Source organism: Bactrocera dorsalis, chromosome 4 (genome assembly GCF_023373825.1).
Source record: "Bactrocera dorsalis isolate Fly_Bdor chromosome 4, ASM2337382v1, whole genome shotgun sequence".
Classification (NCBI taxonomy): Eukaryota; Metazoa; Arthropoda; class Insecta; order Diptera; family Tephritidae; genus Bactrocera; species Bactrocera dorsalis.
In genome coordinates, this window is record NC_064306.1 from 63,548,354 (window position 1) to 63,568,032 (window position 19,679).

The following is a 19,679-nucleotide window of genomic DNA, read 5'->3' on the forward strand; positions in this document are numbered from 1 at the left end:
GCAGCTGCATGCGCTCAAACAAATCAGCCAACAGCTGGGCGCGGCAAGCAATGCTCTCAGGTCCTTTTTTATCTTTGCCGCACACACATGCGTCAGCAGCAGCATTATCCTTCATCACAGGTCCATTTGCAAAGGACACGGAGGTGTGCGCACATATGCAAATACATACATATGTATGTATTTAATGTGTCTATTTATGTGTTTGTGAGTATATCATTTTCAAGCAGCTACACATTTAAATGAAATCAAATAAAATGACATGAAAAAAATGACAAACACACACACACACACGTACATGCTTTAGAAAGTGCTTAACATCCTTTTGGACCCCACAAAACTATGAAAGCACTCACTTGAAGGCGAAATGTACTGCCAGGCAACTTTAGCTTTTGGCTCGAAAAGACGACAACTCCTTCGTCCATCAGCACTTAGTCGCATTACAGTGTCTTTCGTTATGCTGGCAAACACATACTCACACACACAGACACAGAGAGTCTCACACAGAGTCTCACATAGAGTCTCATGGTTGCATATGACGATTTGTGTGTCCATTGTGGCAGCTTGGTCATACCCACAGCCACGCAAAGTGCCTGCTCGCTCCACTATGCCCCGCTTTCTCAGATAAAAACAACCGTTAGCGCTTACTCGCAAAGCATATCCATGTTATGTATATCCTTCAGCTGCATCAAGAAATGCAAATGCTGAACACATTAAATTTTCTTTCAGTTGCACATTAAAGGAAAAACGACGGAGCGTGGAGGGAGCTATGAGTAGAGCATGGTTCTACTCGCTACTCTGTGGTCCCATTCGAAGTGTGCAATCGTATATTTGCATAAGACATGTTAGCTGGAAGTAAAAAGTTGCTTTATTTGTTTTTAAATATATTTTTTTTAACCTCACTTCTAACCTAACTTAATATTCATGTAATAATGTCGAGAAAATTCTTATTAATAAATCGTTGAAAAATCATGTACCTGATGAGAGGTCTCTCGAGAGCTATAAAATTAAAAAAATATAGAGAAATATTGTTAGTATAATAGAGATAGCAGAGATTCCTAAAACCTCTCAGGGTTTTAGTTAAATATTTTGGTTAATGTTTTGGATATAAACGGGAAATCGTCACAAACCTTTCATTAGGGCTAAAGGGTTTGGAAATAGTTGGTGTCCGATATTGATTTCCATCGACTTTTTCAAAGAACCGTCCCAGTCAGGCAGTTTTCATCATACAATGGCGTATCAAGGATCTCGAATGGATTTTTTATTCCCCAAATATGGCTTCACATACTAGATCAACTCTGTTTCGGAATCTATGCAAACTGATCTTCGTTAGTTCAAATGAGGACTGCTCTCATCGAAGTACTTACACAGTGTTCGACTAGATCTCAGTTACGCAAGGGTTATACTGCTTTCATAATACAACTTAAGTTCTTCAACTCGACATCCCAAGAGATAAAGCATGCAATAGTCTTGTATTTTAGAGCAAGTCGACTTTTTTCTATAAAGCAGCTGTACACTCTTATAAAAGATAGTACCTGCTCGATTAATCTCTGCTCTCAGTTCAAATTATTTTCTCCAGAAGCAGATTGAAGAAGTCACACGATAGGGAGTCGCTTTGTCTAAAACCTCGTTTGGTATCGAACGTCTCGAAGAAGTCCTTTCCGATCCGCAGCTTTTGGTGTTGCTCAACGTCAGTTTACACAGCCGTATTAGTTTTGCGGGGATACCAAATTCAGACATCGCGGCATAAAGACAGCAACCTTTCGTGCTGTCGAAAGCAGCTTTGAAATTGACGAAGAGGTGGTGTGTGTCGATTCATCTTTCATTTGGCGCATGGTGAATATCTGGTCGGTTGTTGATTTGCCAGCTCTAAAGCCACACTGAGGGCCCCCGCCGCTTTGTTGTTCTTCAGGCGAGTAATTGCTATTCGAACTTCTTCATGGTCGAGCAATGGAACAGCTGCTCCATCGACATCGATTGGGGAATCGGGTTCGGCTTTCCTTGCGTTGCACTTTCGCTGACATTCAGCAGACTGGGGAAGTGGTCCCTCTCTAATTTTAGTATGCTTTGGGCATCGGTCGCTAGATCACCTTTGAGGTGTTCTACAAGACACTAAGAGATCATGGACCTAAAATCGGTCTCTAGCCAGCAATATGACATATGTATGTATATGAGAGAGAATATAGTCTAAGATTTTCAAAGAAAGAATGTTACCTAAAGAGAACTCTCAAAATGTGGATTTTAGTTAGGGCCAAGTTGGGTACAAAAGGCCCTCAGGTGTCCTTCTGAAGTTGGCAAGTTTATCACCGTTCATAAATGGAATTGCTTTTCTAACTGTCCACCCATCAATTATCTTAAAGGCGGCACACCGAATTGAGAACCTCGATAAGGTAGATTATCACCGCTGGGTGCAGAATTTTTAACTTTAACATGAGATATTATCTCTCGTCCGGAGAAATGGAAAAACAGTACAAATACCATTTGCAACAAAGAAAACATGTCGACCTTAATGACCCGTAGGTGATCCTGGGAGTGACGGAGTGCTGTATAGGTAATTGGGGTGGGCGACGCCACTGTTGGGAGTTGCGGGGGCAGACTCTTGCAGCATGGGGCAACATACGACACCCTCCACTGGTGCACAGGCCGGAACACGTCGGAAAGTGACACCAGACAGTAAAAGAGTTGCACTTAACTGATGCAACGCTCCGACGACGGTCTGTCACACGGAACAGACACTCGCACGAGGGTTGGAGCGAGATGAAAGTTAGGGGAGTGATCTTAATGGGATCAAGCTGCCTATTTGAGCCCCTATGGACCGTGGTGGTTCTCTGTTAGCGACACTGCTGGAGAGGCGGTGCTGAGAGCGAACTAGGTGCAGATTCTACCTTGGTGGAACGGGGCCACGTTACTCGTGGTCCACTTCTTGTGTTTCTTAAGGCCTGAGCAGGTCTTAAGATGGGTCCATCCATTGCATGTATTACACCCAACCGAGATAGAGTTTGGATAGAGCCTTTTGGCGCAGATGCACTAGAAAAATTCCTCCGGGCCCGGACTTAACTCAATGCCAGCACGCGTAAGGAGGATACGGAGCAACCCTGCTGCAATGCGTTGCTCCAGTGGTAACAAACTTATACTAAGACTTACCGATCTAAACGAGGTTAGATCTCCGAAATAACAGCTCTTGGCCGGAAAAAATCAGGGTCAATTTCGGTACCGTAGAACTTGTGGTTGTGGGAATTGACCCCACCCATTGCAAACGAAAATCTCGAGTACTGTAGTAGGTTAAACTCTTACTTATCCTTAGCGTACATTGAGTCCCCGCATGACACTGGTCACCTCTATGCATGACCTACTAACCCTACTCATCTGACACCTTTCTCCCTTTGGTCCGACCACGAGAAAGCACGTTTCCTGGACCTTCTGTTGGATGACGTCAAGGAGAACTTATCTAATTTTTACTATCCTAACGGGGATGAAGTACTTGTTACAACAACAACAACAATCATATGCAGAAAAGCAAACCCTTAATCACCCATCCCCACGACAATCGGGTCTACGTCACTGGAACAAACCTGGCATTTAATCCACTCAAGGACTTACCACTAGGCAGCATTCCTTCAAATTATACCATTACTCAAACAAAGCTTAGAAAAGAATTTGTATGTGAATTAGACGTAAATGTTTTGTTTACCGAGTTGTAGGATGCCGCTACAGGCTTCCAACAGCGGCACCTCTTGGCGAAGGGATATAACTTACCAAGGTTGACGACTCAAATATAAGATGAAGTGAATTATCTAAAACAAATATAAACACTGATTTTTCAATTACAACAACAGATTTTAATTTTGAAGCAATCAATGTAACATTTTCTATATAAATGTGTAAAATTATTAATTTTTTCGTCTTATTTTCTTAGTTGAAATCTTTTTTGGCTACACGTAACTGCAACCCTGTGCGCTTTTCACAATTCCTTTTATTCCGCTTTTGTTATTTTGCGTATTACGTTTTGTTGCTACTTCGCTATATTTATTTTATCATTCAAACAAGTTGCGCATGCGTATTTTTGCCCCAGTCTTTTACACCAGTTTGTTTTCTTTTCGACTTTTGTGTTTCTGCATTAATTTTTTGTCTCAACTTTCACTTTGTTGTGAATCCACCGTGTGTGCACATTCGACTTGATTGTGGAATTCAATCAAACAAGGTCAACGGAAAAGAAGTCCAAAAACAAATCGTACGCGTCAAGAATATTAGAATTCTTACCAATTTCGTGACAGCAAGACCATAAACCTTTAATAAACAATTTTAGTGTGTAGCTGTAAGTGACAAGCAAACCACCTGCTTAGTACTTGCCAATTGGGAGTGTATGTCTTAAATGTTATTGTTGTTGCTTAAGCTCCAATTGAATTATTACGGAGCCTACAGCAATACACGAACTGCAAGTGTTGGTGGCAAGTCGTAGACAGCTAGACAACTCGTAACAATCATATTTTTAATTGCATGAAGACAACAGGTGATTTTGTGGAACCGTAACGCTACGCAATGACCTCACGATATGAGCGCATCAAAGCTGATTGTGTGGCACGCAATATCCTATGGGAGGATCCCGATTTTGCCGCCGTGCAATCATCAGTTTTCTACTATCAAACACCGCCCTTCACATTCCAATGGCGGCGCATAGCCGAAATTGCGGAAGCACAACAGGCGTGTTTCGTGAATGAAGGAGAAAATTTTGACGTCATTCCTGGCAAAATGGGTGATCGCTGGCTGGTGTCATGCTTGGGCGTTTTGCATTCGCTGCGCAATCTATTCTACCGTGTTGTGCCCGCAGATCAGAGTCTTGACAAAGCACACGGTGTATTTCGGTTTCGTTTGTGGTGGTGCGGTGAATGGGTGGAGGTGCTCGTTGACGATCGCCTGCCTACCATAAATGGGCGCTTGGCATTCCTACAGCCACAAACATCACACTGTTACTGGGCTTCGTTGCTGGAGAAGGCGATTGCAAAGCTGCACGGCTCTTATGAAGCACTCAAATATGGCACGCGTTCTGATGGTCTCAGTGATCTGCTTGGTGGCGTGGTAGAGTGTATACCACTGAAGACAGGCACTAATGCCACAGATCTGCTGCGGCCGCAACAGTTGAAATCGCATCTGGAAACAACCTGCATAGTGACGTGTATTGCAGTAACGGGCGGCACAGCGAGTGGACAACATAAAAGTACAGCTGAGCGACTGGTGAACGGTGTCGCATTCAATGTTAACTACAGGTGAGTGAGCGCGTGCGTAGGTGGACTAGTATTGCCTTAGCAGCACTAACGCCTAGCCAAATACATTAGTATTGAACTAAATTTTTTGCATATTTATTTCGAAAATTTTTAATGCTTTTTGCAGACTTTCTTCGCTGGATAAAGTAGAGACGTTGCTGGGGGATGCGGTGCAGTTGGTGCGTTTGAAAGATCCGCTCGCTTGCAATGGTTTCGACAACAATGCTGTATTTGAAGGCGATTGGTCAGCGCTCTCGGCATCGTGGGAACGCGTTTCAGTGCAGGAGCGTGATCGTCTTTTCGGCCAACTCGATGCTGGTGAATTCTGGATGTCGTTCCTCGAATTCACGCAGACATTCACCAGCCTCGAATGCATTTATCTGGACGCTGACACAGCCAAAGACGAGACAACGCTGCAAGAACGCCCTAAACGCTGGCAAATGAAAATGTTCCAAGGACAGTGGAAGCGTGGTGTCACAGCCGGTGGTTGCCGGAATCACGAATCCTTTCACATTAATCCACAATTATTGTTAAACATACAAGAGCAGCAGGAAGTTGTAATTGCATTGAATCAACACACAGCTGTGGAGCCCAAAGTCATTGGCTTTTCAATGTACAAATTAAATGGCTTGGCAAATGGCGGTAAGGGCAAGTTCAGCGAATGCCTACCAAAAGATTTCTTCAAAACACAGGTGAGCTTCCTGAACTCAGACTACGGCAATACGCGACACGTAAGCTATCGCTGCCAGCTAGAAGTGGGCCAATATGTGCTTATGCCCACCACATATGAACCCGGCGAGGAGACCAGCTTCACCGTACGCTTCTTGGGCACTGCAGCATTGCGTCTCTCACTGCTTGAAACACAAACAATGATGCTGCTAGATCCATTCCCAGCTTTGAAGACCGAGGTGGAGACAACAAAAATCAAAAATGTCTGTCAATATGAGCCAGTGTTCATGCAGTTGGCTGACGAGAACAAAACAATCAACTGTTTTGAATTGCACGAGCTGCTGGAGGCGTGTTTGCCCAACGATTACATCAAAGGTTGCGCCAATATTGATATATGTCGTCAGGTGATTGCATTGCAAGACAAAACCGGCACAGGACGCATCAATTTCCTACAATTCAAAACATTCATGGTCAATCTGAAGTCATGGCAGGGTGTTTTCAAGATTTATACAAAAGAAAAGGCCGGCATACTGCGCGCCGAACGCTTGCGTGACGCACTCTACGATGTCGGTTTCCAATTGAGCACAGAGATAATGAATTGTCTGATGCAGCGCTATATAAGGAAGGATGGCACATTGCGGCTAAGCGACTTTGCATCCGCGGTGCTGCACCTGACAGCCGCGTTCGATTACTTCCAACGCAAGGATCACAATCAAGACAATGTTATCGAAATTGAAATGTCCGACTGGATAAAATGTGTGCTGAGATGCTAACCATACTGTTAGAAATTGTTATAAATCTTACGATTGCTGCAGCAGTGGTCGGTCATTTCTAGGTTATGTCTGAAATTCTGTTTATTTTCGGTTCTATTTTGAGCGTAGTTCAATTTATATGTGCAATTCTGACGTACCTTAAATCAAAAAGACGAAAATCATAATTACTATTTAACGTAGTGGCGTTTTTGAAAACAAATACTCCAAATACTGTTGACAATGTGGTTAAAAATATTTAATATTTACGATCATTAAAAGTGTTACAAGTTTTACCGAAGCTTACTTCGTTGCAGCCAACCCAGTTACCCCAAATAAAAGCAGACAAAGTAAATTGTTGTTAACACATTTTTTTTCTATATGCACGCGCGCACATACTTACATTTTAACACTTAGTATATACTTATGTATGTAAGCAAGCAAAATCTCATTATGTTCATCGTAACAAATTTACAATAATTAAATATATGTATGTATGTATTTACATGTTGCCGTTATAATTACTATGCTACTTTATTTTGAACGCTAAATAATTTTGAATTTCGTCTTCCACCCCGCCAACAACACGTCAGCACTTAACGGCAACCACATTCTTTGGCGACAATGTGCGAGAAACGCATCAAATTCACGCTATCTTCATTGACCGAGTACAATATGGATATGGAGGCCAACTTGACTGGCACGCAACATGGTTTCGGTAGATTTGGGCGCTTCAAATGCATCAGCGTCTGCACAATGGCATGATTGGTGGCATTATGCATCGGTGTGCCCAAGGGGAAATTGCATTCGCCAAAGCAGTAGAAAGCCTCGAAAGTTTTCGGTGCAATCACCGATTTCTCCATGCCCAAATATTTGAAATCCAATGTGAAGTTGCGTCGCTCACATGCTTTGGGTGGCTCAAAAACGATTTCCTTGTTAATATTTATATTGTGCGGCAAATGCGGCGCCGGTGGCTGCCGAAAGGAGTCGGCATGTCGCACGCGACGTTTGTTTTGTTGACTAGAGCGCTGTTGCATCTTGGTCATCAAATCGGGACCATTAAAGTAGCCAATAATGAAGGGCTGCAGGTCAAGCAGCTCCGCTTGCATTTGTGGGGACACTAAACCGACATCAGTAGCAGCAACCTGTTGTAATTTTGCGTTCGCTCCCGCCTTTCTGTGTGGCGTATGCAATGTGACGCCAACCAGCAAGTCATTGCCGTAGAGTATCTGCTTAAGCGTGCGAAAGCGTAACCACTGATTAAGCACATGCGTTACATTCAACTCCAGCCAACCTTTGAAGGCGGTTGTGGCATTTAACGATGCAACACGATGCATATACTCGCCAACGGGCTTGTAGACGGTGATTGTGTAATTATACTCAGCATGCGTGTTGTAGTGTCCCAGTTGCGGATCTTGGTATAAGCGCATAGCGGCATGTGTTAATTCCAAGTCGTTTGGTATGTCATTCAAATTAAAATTGACGAGCATGTCGCCCAAAGGTGCAGAAATCGAATTAAATGACACGGCTGTTAAAGTTAATGAGTAAATAAAATGTATAGCTCAAATGCACTCGAAGACCAAAATATCAAACTCACGTCTGCTGGCGAATGTGATTATGTTGTTGCTCAACTCGATTTCTCTCCGGTCGAAAGGTGTTATGAAGTTGTCCTCGCTGATCGCTCGCCTATGTCGCGTTTTGTGTTGTTTCTGTAGCACTTCTGGTAAATTCTTTTCATCCTCTTCACTGATTTCTTTGTAAACTTCAAGCAAAAATTTCGCCGCTGAATTGCTGTGAGTTCGAAATTGTTTATCAATTAATTTCACTTCAGCACGAAACGTTCCAAGCGATTGCAAGTACTCACCTTAACGATGGTTGTCTTTTAAGACGCGCGCTCGCTTGACTCAAACCTAATAAATCGGCAAGTTGCGCCATTGCGTCTGGTGTGTTCTCTTGCTGTGCAAATATAACTGCTAGACAGCACGTCAATAAAATAAATACGCGATAAAATAATGTTTGTTGTGGCATTTTTGAAGTTTGTTTAGTTTTAGCTAAAATTTAAGTGCGTATGAAATATTTGTTGCGAAGTTATGTTTAAATAAAGCAGCAAGCAGGTACTAACGGCGGGTGTTAAACGGTGATTAGCGTAAGTGCACATAACTACAGGTAGCAAACAACAAAGGCAACAACATAAATGAACGGTCGTAATTTTTGCAGGATTATTAACCCTTGACAGTTTTAGCAAAACTAAAGAAGTAATTAATAAGAGGAGTTTACTGTCAGTAGTGAAACTTAATTTATTTTTAAACTTTTTGCTAAGTATAAGTATAAATGTTTTTTGTGATTTTTATATTTCACAGAAATTCTTAAATTCATAACATAAAATGAAAAAAGGTGTACACGCTATGACAACAAAAATTTGTAAATTTTAAATATCCGCCAACGGCATTATATAGAACTGTACATACACCTCCGCCTGCTCCTCGGATTGCATCATAAAGTGCATTTCGAGCAAACCACTTGCATCCGTTTTGATGGCAACTTTTGTGGCGGCCGCCAGTGCCTTGTGTGTCATACGCATTTCTGTATTGCGATAACATGCCGACGTGGTTTCGCGGCAATTGAACAACATGATCATATCACTAGTTTTGGCCACTTCAACGAACGTCTCGGTTTTCATCACACCCAACGACTCGATTTTAAAATGTGGCGTGCGCGGCGATAAAGTTATTCGCAACTCATCAGCCGCTTTATTTAACTCTTGTATGAGACTCGCTAGAGCCGGACCGCGTATAAATACCACATTTAAGCTAGCACTATCCTCATCAAGATTGTAGTCTATAACTTCATCGACATTGGTAGTTTTAATAGAACATTCTGCTGATATATCAGGTTCATCGTTTGGACGCAGTACGAGCACCAGTGGTGCACCATTGCCTTTGTAGAACATTTTCAAGCTGCATGGTATGCCGGCGAATAGACCCAAACACTCGGAGATGATATTCATATTTAGACCAAAGGTCACCGTATCGACAACATGGAACTCGGCAAAACATGTTGCAGTCATATAAAGATTTGCTTGCACACAATTACCCTCCTCCACGGTGACACGTAGGCCTTCTTCGCTTATTTGAAACTTGCCATTCTGTTGATAATTTATTTAATTAATACTTTTTTATTTATTTTTGAAACTATTTTACTCACGTTTTCAAAATTTAAAGCCTTAATCCCGGTGTAAAATGTCTTGATCTGGTCCAAACGCGCTACAAATTTGAAATTCGAATATTGACGTTGTGTTAACATTTTTAGATTCTTTAAGAGTCCCTTTTCATAGAGGGTCTTTGAATGTTGCATTCGTTAATTTTCACGGCGAATTTTTCTTAAATATTTCTAAAAAGCTGCATTCCATTCGTTCATTCAAATTATTAAATTGTTGTGTTGTCACCGCTTCCACTTTGTAAGTACTTGGCTTTGGACGTAACAACTGTGCGAGACGCAATGCCAATACATGTGCACAAGTATAACTCCGATGCACGTTTTCGCTTTGTGTGGCTGAATTTTGTTGCTCTAGCTCATTTGACAATCCCAATACACGCTCGTCGAATTGTTTACAATTACAATAATTCACACCAGGAAACAACCAAACAGAGCTACTGTACTGTTGATGTTTGATCCGTATCTCGGCAAGAGCACAACTTTCATTAGTGTATAAAATTATGCTTTGCTCATCCAAAATGCACAATGCATCTAAGAGTATATCGCCCAAAAGTGCTTTGAGCTGCAGCAATAAATGATTTGTGTGCACTTCTATATCTGAAAACAGCTAGGAATAAGATTTTTGCTATTTCCATTGAAGCATGCATGAAATTTACTTGACTCTATATCCAGCGCGCTCGTATTTCGTTCGTATTGCTGCAGTGCTTCCTCGATTAGCTTAACAATTATTCGTTTCGCCGGAAAGGTATCCTTCGCTTCCAATTGCATTTGACATATAGAAGCTAGCTTTTCTTATAGAGTTTAAACTTGATTTCGAATTAAATATTTCCAACACAATAAGCCGGGAAATCTAAAAGAAAAACATGTGTAATTTGTTATTCTGCTTATTTACGCTCATTCGTAAACAAGTAACAGAGTTGCAACAATTTACATGTGTTAATCGATAACTAAGAACTTAAATTACTGATGCGTTACGTTTTTAAATTATAAATTATTGTTGTTGCTTATTTTTAATGAAAATATGAAGACATCTTGTCAAAAATTTACTATTCTCAATAAATAACGAAATGCTTACTTGATTAGAATATGTGTAGTAAAAGTTTGGCATAGTTTATTATGTTCCCTGTTTGTACATTCTCTGCTCTCTGTTTATTAATCGAAACAGAAACAGAATGCCCACCAACAGAAATAATCATAAATTCATATACAGTAAACTTAACGTTACCAACTACAGAAATTATCATTTCAGCAACAATAGCAGAAATAAAGCAGTATAATAATTATTTGTATTGTTTGTGTTGTGAAGTTTTTTTTACAAATTATGACGAAAATTAAGTTTACTACTGAGGATGTGGAGAAAATAATAGATTTCGTAAGAAATCACGAAATTCTTTATAATAAGCGCCACAAAGACTTCCGTGATAGAGAGAAGAAACAACGCTTGTGGCTTGAAATAGCAGAGCAGCTCGATATTACAGGTGAACAGTTATGTATTTGTTTTTGTTCTATTTGCGTTTACAAACAAATTTTTTTGATATCAACTGCTGCCAGTGATTTTTGGAAGACCCAAGCACTGACAAAGCCGATATACGCTTGATCGCAGCTTTTTTCAGACTAATATTCATTTTATGTTTTTTTTTACTTAAAAATGTATACATACATACATATATGTACATATATAATTACAACCTATCATATGAATTATAGCTGAAGCCGTTAAGGGAAAATGGACTACCATGCGAGATTACTTCATGCGCACCATAGATAAGCGAGGCAATGGCTCGGTAGCGCCACTTACTAAACGAGACGAATCACTTAAGTTCTTATTGGACACTTCCCCGCAGAAGAAACCGTAAGTCACATTCATGTAAAAACATAATTCAAAGTAAATGTATTAATATTCCTCTCCGCTTTAGAAGCATGAAAGCAAACACTAGACCTTCAAAGCAGCACACTGACAGCGCTAAGGTACGCAACACCGTATTAACAACGAAAAATGAACGCACGCCAGCAGCGCCACCCGTAGAATCCGCACGACGTGCAGGAAAACGAACCAGAACTGTTGCCGAAATCCAGCAAACTACACCGCCAGAATTAATTAGCAAAAAACGTGCAACTTTGGTGGAACCTTTACCGCCTAAGCCGTCGAAAACGCCAAAATTAGCGCAGAATAACAGTTTGCAAATCTTTTTCGAATCTATTGCCAGCACTATGCGCACATTCCCGCCATTGTCGATTGCGAAAGTGAAATTGCAAATCTCACAGCTAGTGGGCAATGAGGAAATTGCTTTGGCTGAGCGAAACGCCAATACTGAGGTGTTCTATCTGACAAAAAATCAAATAGTCTATGAAAGTGAGAAGGAAGCCGAAGTTGATTATGATTCCAACAATGAATCGGTTGTTTAAATACTGAGTAATATGTACATGTGTATGTTTATAATTATTAATTTTTTGTATATTAAGCAAATCGTATAACTGCATTGACTATTCTGCTTCTGCGTGAATTTCAGCGAAAGCAGAATCTGTTGCTGTTATAACTGAATACTGTACTGACCTGTTGCTCAAAATAAGCCGATAACGTAGCATATTTCCATATGTAAATATTATACATATATGTTTTGCTGTTTAAAATGTATTCCAATTTTTATTTTACTTAGATATTCCTCGATTTTTTTTTTCTCGCCAAAAGCTTGTTTGCTTTTCCTTAATCTATACAGCTAGAAATTGTAAAACCATCTTATCTACTATTTATTACATTCATATAGTAAACACTTTATAAAAGCATTTTACACGGACTTACAATAAACATTTTAGTTGTACACTAATATCTTTAAGAATATACAAATTACAAATATAAGCTGACATATTTACAAATACCTAAACTGTATATTTACATGCTGTGTAAACTTAGACTATTTTACAACTATTGCAATGTTCGTTGCTCACATTTGCTTATTGTATATTTACTAACTAAATCGGTGGAAAGACATAATCATCACTCAGACTGTTAATATCAACATACGCCGCACTGGGGCTTAACGCCTTGTAGAGTTCCTCGAAGGTAGGGCGATTTTCGGCGCTCTCATCCCAACATTGCATCATTATGGCATAAACCTGATCCGTGCAGATTTCAGGTTTCTCCAGTCTTTTGCCGGACAGCAAAAATGGTATGAGTTCATGATTGCTGATGGTTGGATATGGTGAGGCGCCCAAAGTGCCGATCTCCCACAGCACGACACCGTATGCCCAGACGTCGCTTTTGTTCGAATAGATATTGTCACGTATCGCTTCAATAGAGAGCCAGCGTAGTGGTAACTTTAAAGAGAAGAGCATACATATATTATATTAAATAATATTGAGTTGTCTCAAGTCGTGATTAGAAACGATTTTTTGACTAAATTAAACTTTAATTAACTAGATTAAAGTAGTACAAATCTTCCGGTTCTTAAAAAATATACATTTTTAACCTTAAGAATAATTGTCAGCAAACTTCGTTAAACAGCCCTAAAAATTTGTAAAATGTATTCCGGTTTCAAAATACGAACCTTTCGAGTTTTTGTATTTGTATAAATACCATGGCGGGATAGACCAAAATCTGATATTTTCAAGGTCTTACGATCGTCAATGAGTACATTACGCGCAGCCAAATCTCTGAAATTTAAAATAAAAAAAAAATTAAAGCATTTTTTGAAATAAAAAGTTTAAATTTTTACGACGAGAAATAACTCACCTATGAGTTATCTCCTGCTCTTCCAGAAATCGCATGCCATTCGCGATTTGTAACGCAAAATTATGCAATTCCTTGTGATCCAAAATATACTCAAAGGTTTCATTATAGTCCTCGTCTTCAACTATAGTATAGGTCGCTATAAAAGAGTTTTCATTTTTACAAATTTATTCACTTTTCGTTTATTACAAGACATTTCTACTCACTCTCCGCGACAGATGTCTTCGGCTGACGTTCAGTCTCATATTCACTATCCACCGATTGTGTGGATAATTTCAATTCAATATATTTAACCTTCGGCTTTGGCTGCTCGGCTGTTTCGCGATTTGTGTACGAGGCGACGTTGCCGTTGGGTTTGAATTTCGTCGAACCCTGACGCACGGTACGCAGGTAAGTTAACTGTAGAAAGCAGTAGAAAATTTTACCAAATACAAAAATAAATGCAACCATAAATATTACCAAATCGCCACGACCCACGAACTCCATGATCATCAGATATGGCGGTCGTATGGTGCAGCAGCCGAAGAAACTCACGATGTTGTGATGTGTGCCCACACCCTTCAACATTTCGATTTCACTTAGAAATTCGCCCACTTCATCCGAAGTTGGATTTTCTGTAAAATTTCACAATAATTAAATATAAAACATTCCATCTATATGTTGTAGATCCTCTCTCCGCACTCACTTTTCAGTTGCTTTACAGCAACAACGGTGCTACCGCGCATTCGTCGTATGTTGACAGCGACGGCCTTATAGACACGTCCGAATGCGCCCTCGCCAATTTCGGGTCCAATCTGTATGGCGGTGTGTGGTATTTCGAATACATCAGCCAAGCCCTTCGCTTGTGCCTCCTGGAGAAAGAAATATATTTGGCTTGTTTAAACTCAAATCCTCAAATATTGTATAAAGTGATTGTACATTAGCGTGGGTTGATTTTTTTCTATAACATAAAGTCGCTTATGCGTGAAATGATCTACGGGTCATTCTGATCTAGTTTGCCTGAGGGACTATAGGTCTAAAACCGGTTTCGAGACAGCATGGGAACACAAACTGATTGGACCTTACTATTGTGGCTTTAGGCTTGGAAAATCAACAAATGACTAGATATTCATCATGCGTAAAATCTTGGAAAAGACCCCTGAAAAGAGGATGGACACACACCATCCCTTCGTCGACTTCAAAACTGCTTTAAAAAACTAATACGGCTGTGTAAACTGATGTTGAGCAATACCAAAAGCTCCGTCAGGATCGGGAAGGACCTCTCCGACTCATTCGATACCACACGAGGTTTCAGATGAGATGATTCCCTAGCGTGCGACTTCTTCAATATACTTCTGGAGAAAATAATTCCAGCTGCAAACCTAAAAGGAGAAGGTCCAATCTTCTATAAAAGTATGGGTCTGGTTGTGAACGAGGACAAGACGAACTATCTCCTATCAACAAACAAGCAGTCGTCGTGACTTGGCTCCGAAGTAGATAATTTCGTCTATTTTGGAACCAACATCAACAACAACGTCAACGAAATCCAATGCAGAATATCTCTTGCCAACAGGTGCCACTTTGGACTGAGTAGGCAACTGAAAAGTAAAGTACTCTCTTGTCGAACGAAAGACCAAATTCTACAAGTCCCTCTTATTCCCCGTCCTGCTATATATGAGGCATGGAAAATGACATCATCTGATGAGTCGGAGAAAAGTTTTTTTAGGACCCGCCGGGGGAAACAGAGCAGGAGGAAAACATTCACTCCGTTGGAAAGACCAGATGGAGATGGACCTGAATACACTTGGAATCTTCAATTGTTGCAAAACAGCGAAAAGTAAAAATAAAGAAGAGTGAAACGTTTGAGAATGGAAGCATCAGTCTTTCACTGATTTTTAACACTTTCAGGGGTTTTCGAGATAAAAGAGATATAAAATCAGATTTGTGGCAAAAGCTGCTTTAAAAAAAAATGTGTGGAATGGCTTTATGTGACTTGCTTTTGGAATATGATTGAACTTGAATGAAGTTTTCAGACAAACTTCAGATCATTTCTTAATTCATTAAATTAAAAATTAATTTCATTCAATTACTCACCTCAACATATTTATCGACGTAGTTGATGTTGTCTTCCATTCTAAAAGTATAAGGTAAATAACTTTCTTAATAAAATATAAAATGGCAACTCTGCACTATTTTATATAAAATTATAACAGTAATCTTTTCAAATTCAGTTATATAGTATATATTGAAAATCATATGATGAAAGCGCAAAGCAAACTTACTCGACCATTGTGGAAAATGGCGCCAGGCAATGTTCTTCCTTCGGTAGAACACCGTTATGGAATTTGGCAATTTTATTACGTCTCCAACAGCAAAATGTCAAGGCCAAAACGACGATGCAAAGGAAAAGCGCGCTGAGAATAATTAAGGCAATGCCCTGTAGAGAGAATAACATAAATGTGTATTTAGAGAGTATTTTAGGGTAGGGTGGTATAAATATGGGGTTCCTAAAGGTTAGCGGTACATGCAGTATTTTAAAATTCCCGTTATTTGTTTTACCCAACGACGCATAGGAATAAAAGTAATAAGAAAAAATGCTTTTCGATGCATTTTTAAAACCATTTAAAGGTTGTCTGGCATGTTTAGGAAACCCACGGTAATTATTAGGGTATAGGGTTAGTACCATTTTGTGATCTTTTCAAGAAATTTTTTTGCTATTTTTTACTCACCAAATCGAAGTCAGCAGCGTCAATGTTTTCGTCCACTTTAAAAAAATCAGGAACTGTAAAAGTGCAGAGAAATGATAAAATAACCTAAAAACATAACTAGCATCCCTGTAGGAAATTGCAACTTACCTGTAACATTTGAGAAATGCTCTGGGCCGCCGCATTGCAAATCGTCTATTATATATGAGCGTATTTTGAGCACAGCATTGGCAACTAATTGCTTCTCTTTTGGTATACGTATTTTGAAGACACCCTTCATGGTGCCCTTGGTGTTAAGCTGTGTCACATTTCTTATGGGATACAAATGCTCTGTGATGGGTAAGAGGCGACCGCCCCACGATAGAGAAGGATTTGTTTGTTCGCTGATGCTGTGAATGTTAAAATGTAGTTACATTAGAAAAAATATAAAAAAAATATAGTTTAGTTCTCAAAACATATATTTCTAATCATAAATTGACAGTTAAACTGTCATTTAAGCTTTCATTAGAGCAAAAGCTCTTTGTAAAAAATTTCCTTACTCACATTAAATATAATTTCCAGTGATGATTTGTATCTATGGCTTCGTGATTATGCTTGTCCATTATTTTTTCATATTTAATCGCCCAATCAAAGATAATCGTCTCATTATCGGGTATATTGACGGATGATAAGACCTTCGGTAGCGTTGCGGCATGTCGGCAGGAACACACGCCCATTATGCAATCTACGAAAGACAGTTATATGAATGACGTACTCAATCAGCAAGTTGTTTCTCTTACATGGCACAGACACGGTCGCCCGTTCGGATATCATCGTATTCGATGTTTCCACTAATACTGTATAATCACAGCCAAACATGAAGCCACACTCGTTTTGATCCACATGCGTCATTGGATTCTCTGGTATGATCATGCTTTTGGTGTCCTGCATTTGAATAATTATGAATTTATGATTTAAAGTTTGAAAAATTTTCTTCAAAATCCATGGCGACTTGAGTTTTAGCGCTATATTTTAGTAACTCTTACTAACCTTAATAACACCATAGACACTACAAGGCGGCTCACTGCACTTCGTGTAGTTTGTGGCAGTCACAATGACATTGTATGAGGTACCTATGAGTCCACATACACATTAATCTTTATTTTTTTGAAAATATATTTTATTTACCTTTTGGCAAATTGTCTTGCCAGCTGATTAATAGTTGCACAATATCGCCTATTTCATGCAATGTTACATTGGTGGTAACACCTGTGAGGAATTATGAAATTTATATTTAGATATGCAGCTTATTAAACTTGAAAGTATGGTTCAATAGGTCTCAGACACTTTATGCTTAGACTTAGAGAGATTTATGAAATTGATATTAAGATATCCTTAAATGAATGGTTCAATAAGTCTCAGAGATGCCTAAAACGCTTGTTTAAAAATGTTAATTTATTGAAATCATAAATGAAAAATTCTCTGAAAACCACAGCAGCATGAATTTGATAAAACCGTTTAAGTCAGCACTGGTGACAGACTTGTTATTCCACTACCTCTACTGACTTATACCACTTTATGCGGTTTATACCAGTATAATGTTCTATTCGCTACTCTCCAAGGCTTAACGCATCGGAGACATCTCTTCTATAGAGTGCTTTCCCGCTTCAGGATTGATTGTTCTTTACTTAGCGTTCTTATTATTTTCTCTCAGTATGGTGTAAGTGATATCAAAAGATGTAACGTCATGTGAATGACAAACGGACGAATAAAAGGAGGAGTTCAAGTTTATTATTACATTTTTTAAATGAAAAAGAACATATTATATAAAAAAATCTTATTATAGATATTTAAGATCCATTTTATTACAAAGTCAAAAGATTTAATGAACCACTCTCAAGAACTATACCATGACCTTTTGTATATAGATTGTGACAAAAAAGCACCCGGTATGAATTTTCTAAGTTAGTAGGACTGTTCTTAATTACTAATCCAAATATAATCGGGATCTGACAACCAGTTTTTGTTCAGCCTCTGCTTAAGTCGGTACATCTCAGTAGTGCGTTGCGATTTTTACAATGGATAAAAATATCGAACAAAGAATTTGTCTCAAAATTTGTATTCTTAACCAAATTTTGTTTGCCGAATCATGGCAAATGTTGGAAAAGGTTTACGGTGATTCAGTTTTGTAAAAAACACAAGCCTACGAGTGATACAAAACGGTGGAGAAATCGTTGAAGACATGTCTCGTTTTGTACGACTTTCGACCTCTTCAACTGACAAAAATTAAAATAAAAGTTATTGATATGGTGCTTGAAATTTGTCAGGCAATTCTTTGAGATATGGCAAGAGAGTTTGACATTTCTCGAGAGTTCGTTCGAAAAATTTTGGCCGATATTTTGAGTATGAAAATCGATGGCTTAAATGTTTTATATCTGGTGGCGATGACTTTGAAGGCGAGAAAATAAATATTGATGAATAAATAAATATTTTGTTTTATTTACAATTTCCAGGTAATTTTTTGTCAGAATGTATAATACGTGATCAACTTGAAAAACGCCGATATCGTAAAATTTTTGTCCATTGCCAATTTACCTGTTATTCTGCCAGAACGAGTCAATCGCTGTAATAAGAAAATTTTATTAATTTAGATTAGTATTATTCGTCATTGAAAAAAAAAATATATAATATATTATAAAAAAAATTTAAATTGCTTGGCAGCACTATTAGTTTGTTTAGCGCACATACTATAATATTAGACGTGGATTTATAATTTTTGAAAATTAAAAAAAAAATCATAGTAACAAGCGAGTTGAAAAGTTCAAGGAAGGCTAACATACGGAAATTTGTTTTTATTCGAAGCACAATTCATTGAATTTCGGCATCGTGACACGATGTTTTGTCTTAAAGAAACCGCACTTTCCGTTTCTTCGGATTTAGTCTGTCAAACCCCTCCAATAACACAATGTAATAGACGCTTTTAATTGTTTTTCCAATTTGAAGTTAGTGTTTAGTATTATATCACATTCATCCCAAAATACGTATGCCATAATTTTACCAGTCGAATTTTGCTTGTTCCCACGCTTTGGGGTTGGTTTGTTATGTGCAGTCCACTCAGCTGACGGTCGATTGGACTTTGGTGTAAAATAATGTAGTCCATGTTTCATCCATTGCCATATATCGACACAAAACTCGGGTTTATTGCATTTAAAGAGCTTCAAATACTCCCCAGAATTAACAATCTACTTTGCAAAGATCCAAATATTTATTCAATACGTTCATTGGTATCTTTAAAGTCTCAGCCCTTTCACACAATTTGATTTTACGGACATGCGATATTATTTTAGAGTGTCGAAAACTCGTTGACGATGAACCACGTCCAGGACGGCCATCAACA

General features: G+C 39.0%; 5 protein-coding genes across 9 annotated transcripts in view; 2 read left to right on the forward strand and 3 right to left on the reverse strand.

The window, feature by feature from the left end:
- The first annotated feature begins 3,973 nt into the window (after nucleotides 1–3,973).
- LOC105226936 (calpain-C) lies at nucleotides 3,974–7,031 on the forward strand. Its single transcript, XM_011206073.4, has 2 exons — nucleotides 3,974–5,261; nucleotides 5,386–7,031. The coding sequence occupies exons 1-2, from the start codon at nucleotides 4,537–4,539 to the stop codon at nucleotides 6,698–6,700; spliced, it is 2,040 nt and encodes a 679-aa protein (XP_011204375.1). The 5' UTR covers nucleotides 3,974–4,536; the 3' UTR covers nucleotides 6,701–7,031.
- On the reverse strand, nucleotides 7,028–8,831 carry LOC105226937 (protein screw). The gene is made up of 3 exons (XM_011206074.4): nucleotides 8,541–8,831; nucleotides 8,274–8,467; nucleotides 7,028–8,204 (listed from the first exon to the last, which is right to left on the reverse strand). Exons 1-3 carry the CDS (start codon nucleotides 8,702–8,704, stop codon nucleotides 7,273–7,275), a joined length of 1,290 nt encoding a protein of 429 aa, XP_011204376.2. The 5' UTR covers nucleotides 8,705–8,831; the 3' UTR covers nucleotides 7,028–7,272.
- A 117-nt stretch (nucleotides 8,832–8,948) lies between these two features.
- Nucleotides 8,949–11,063, reverse strand: LOC105226939 (cell cycle checkpoint protein RAD1). 3 transcript variants are annotated; one of them, XM_011206075.4, is made up of 4 exons: nucleotides 10,968–11,063; nucleotides 10,549–10,742; nucleotides 9,881–10,489; nucleotides 8,949–9,821 (listed from the first exon to the last, which is right to left on the reverse strand). In XM_011206075.4, exons 3-4 carry the CDS (start codon nucleotides 10,028–10,030, stop codon nucleotides 9,105–9,107), a joined length of 867 nt encoding a protein of 288 aa, XP_011204377.1. In that variant the 5' UTR covers nucleotides 10,031–10,489; nucleotides 10,549–10,742; nucleotides 10,968–11,063; the 3' UTR covers nucleotides 8,949–9,104. The 3 variants fall into 3 exon arrangements, with proteins under 3 accessions (XP_011204377.1, XP_029406351.1, XP_049312664.1); XM_029550491.2 differs by lacking the exon at nucleotides 10,968–11,063 and having other exon boundaries at nucleotides 10,549–10,851; XM_049456707.1 differs by lacking the exons at nucleotides 10,549–10,742; nucleotides 10,968–11,063 and having other exon boundaries at nucleotides 9,881–10,542.
- On the forward strand, nucleotides 11,048–12,535 carry LOC105226940 (uncharacterized). Of its 2 annotated transcripts, XM_049456708.1 has the most exons (4): nucleotides 11,048–11,370; nucleotides 11,600–11,744; nucleotides 11,809–12,320; nucleotides 12,403–12,535. In XM_049456708.1, exons 1-3 carry the CDS (start codon nucleotides 11,214–11,216, stop codon nucleotides 12,296–12,298), a joined length of 792 nt encoding a protein of 263 aa, XP_049312665.1. In that variant the 5' UTR covers nucleotides 11,048–11,213; the 3' UTR covers nucleotides 12,299–12,320; nucleotides 12,403–12,535. The 2 variants fall into 2 exon arrangements, with proteins under 2 accessions (XP_049312665.1, XP_011204378.3); XM_011206076.4 differs by having other exon boundaries at nucleotides 11,050–11,370; nucleotides 11,809–12,524.
- LOC105226987 (mast/stem cell growth factor receptor Kit) overlaps nucleotides 12,509–19,679 on the reverse strand; it is a 47,267-nt gene continuing 40,096 nt past the window's right edge. For both annotated transcript variants that reach the window (XM_049456704.1, XM_049456703.1), the window contains exons 3-17: nucleotides 18,878–18,905; nucleotides 17,471–17,551; nucleotides 17,333–17,415; nucleotides 17,083–17,227; nucleotides 16,847–17,027; nucleotides 16,454–16,692; nucleotides 16,328–16,380; nucleotides 15,881–16,035; nucleotides 15,693–15,732; nucleotides 14,305–14,470; nucleotides 14,079–14,233; nucleotides 13,826–14,018; nucleotides 13,623–13,758; nucleotides 13,438–13,543; nucleotides 12,509–13,207 (exon numbers count right to left, since the gene is read on the reverse strand). In XM_049456704.1, the coding sequence (XP_049312661.1) occupies nucleotides 12,863–13,207; nucleotides 13,438–13,543; nucleotides 13,623–13,758; nucleotides 13,826–14,018; nucleotides 14,079–14,233; nucleotides 14,305–14,470; nucleotides 15,693–15,732; nucleotides 15,881–16,035; nucleotides 16,328–16,380; nucleotides 16,454–16,692; nucleotides 16,847–17,027; nucleotides 17,083–17,227; nucleotides 17,333–17,415; nucleotides 17,471–17,551; nucleotides 18,878–18,905 (2,106 nt within the window). In that variant the 3' untranslated portion in view covers nucleotides 12,509–12,862. The remainder of the gene's footprint in view (nucleotides 13,208–13,437; nucleotides 13,544–13,622; nucleotides 13,759–13,825; nucleotides 14,019–14,078; nucleotides 14,234–14,304; nucleotides 14,471–15,692; nucleotides 15,733–15,880; nucleotides 16,036–16,327; nucleotides 16,381–16,453; nucleotides 16,693–16,846; nucleotides 17,028–17,082; nucleotides 17,228–17,332; nucleotides 17,416–17,470; nucleotides 17,552–18,877; nucleotides 18,906–19,679) is intronic.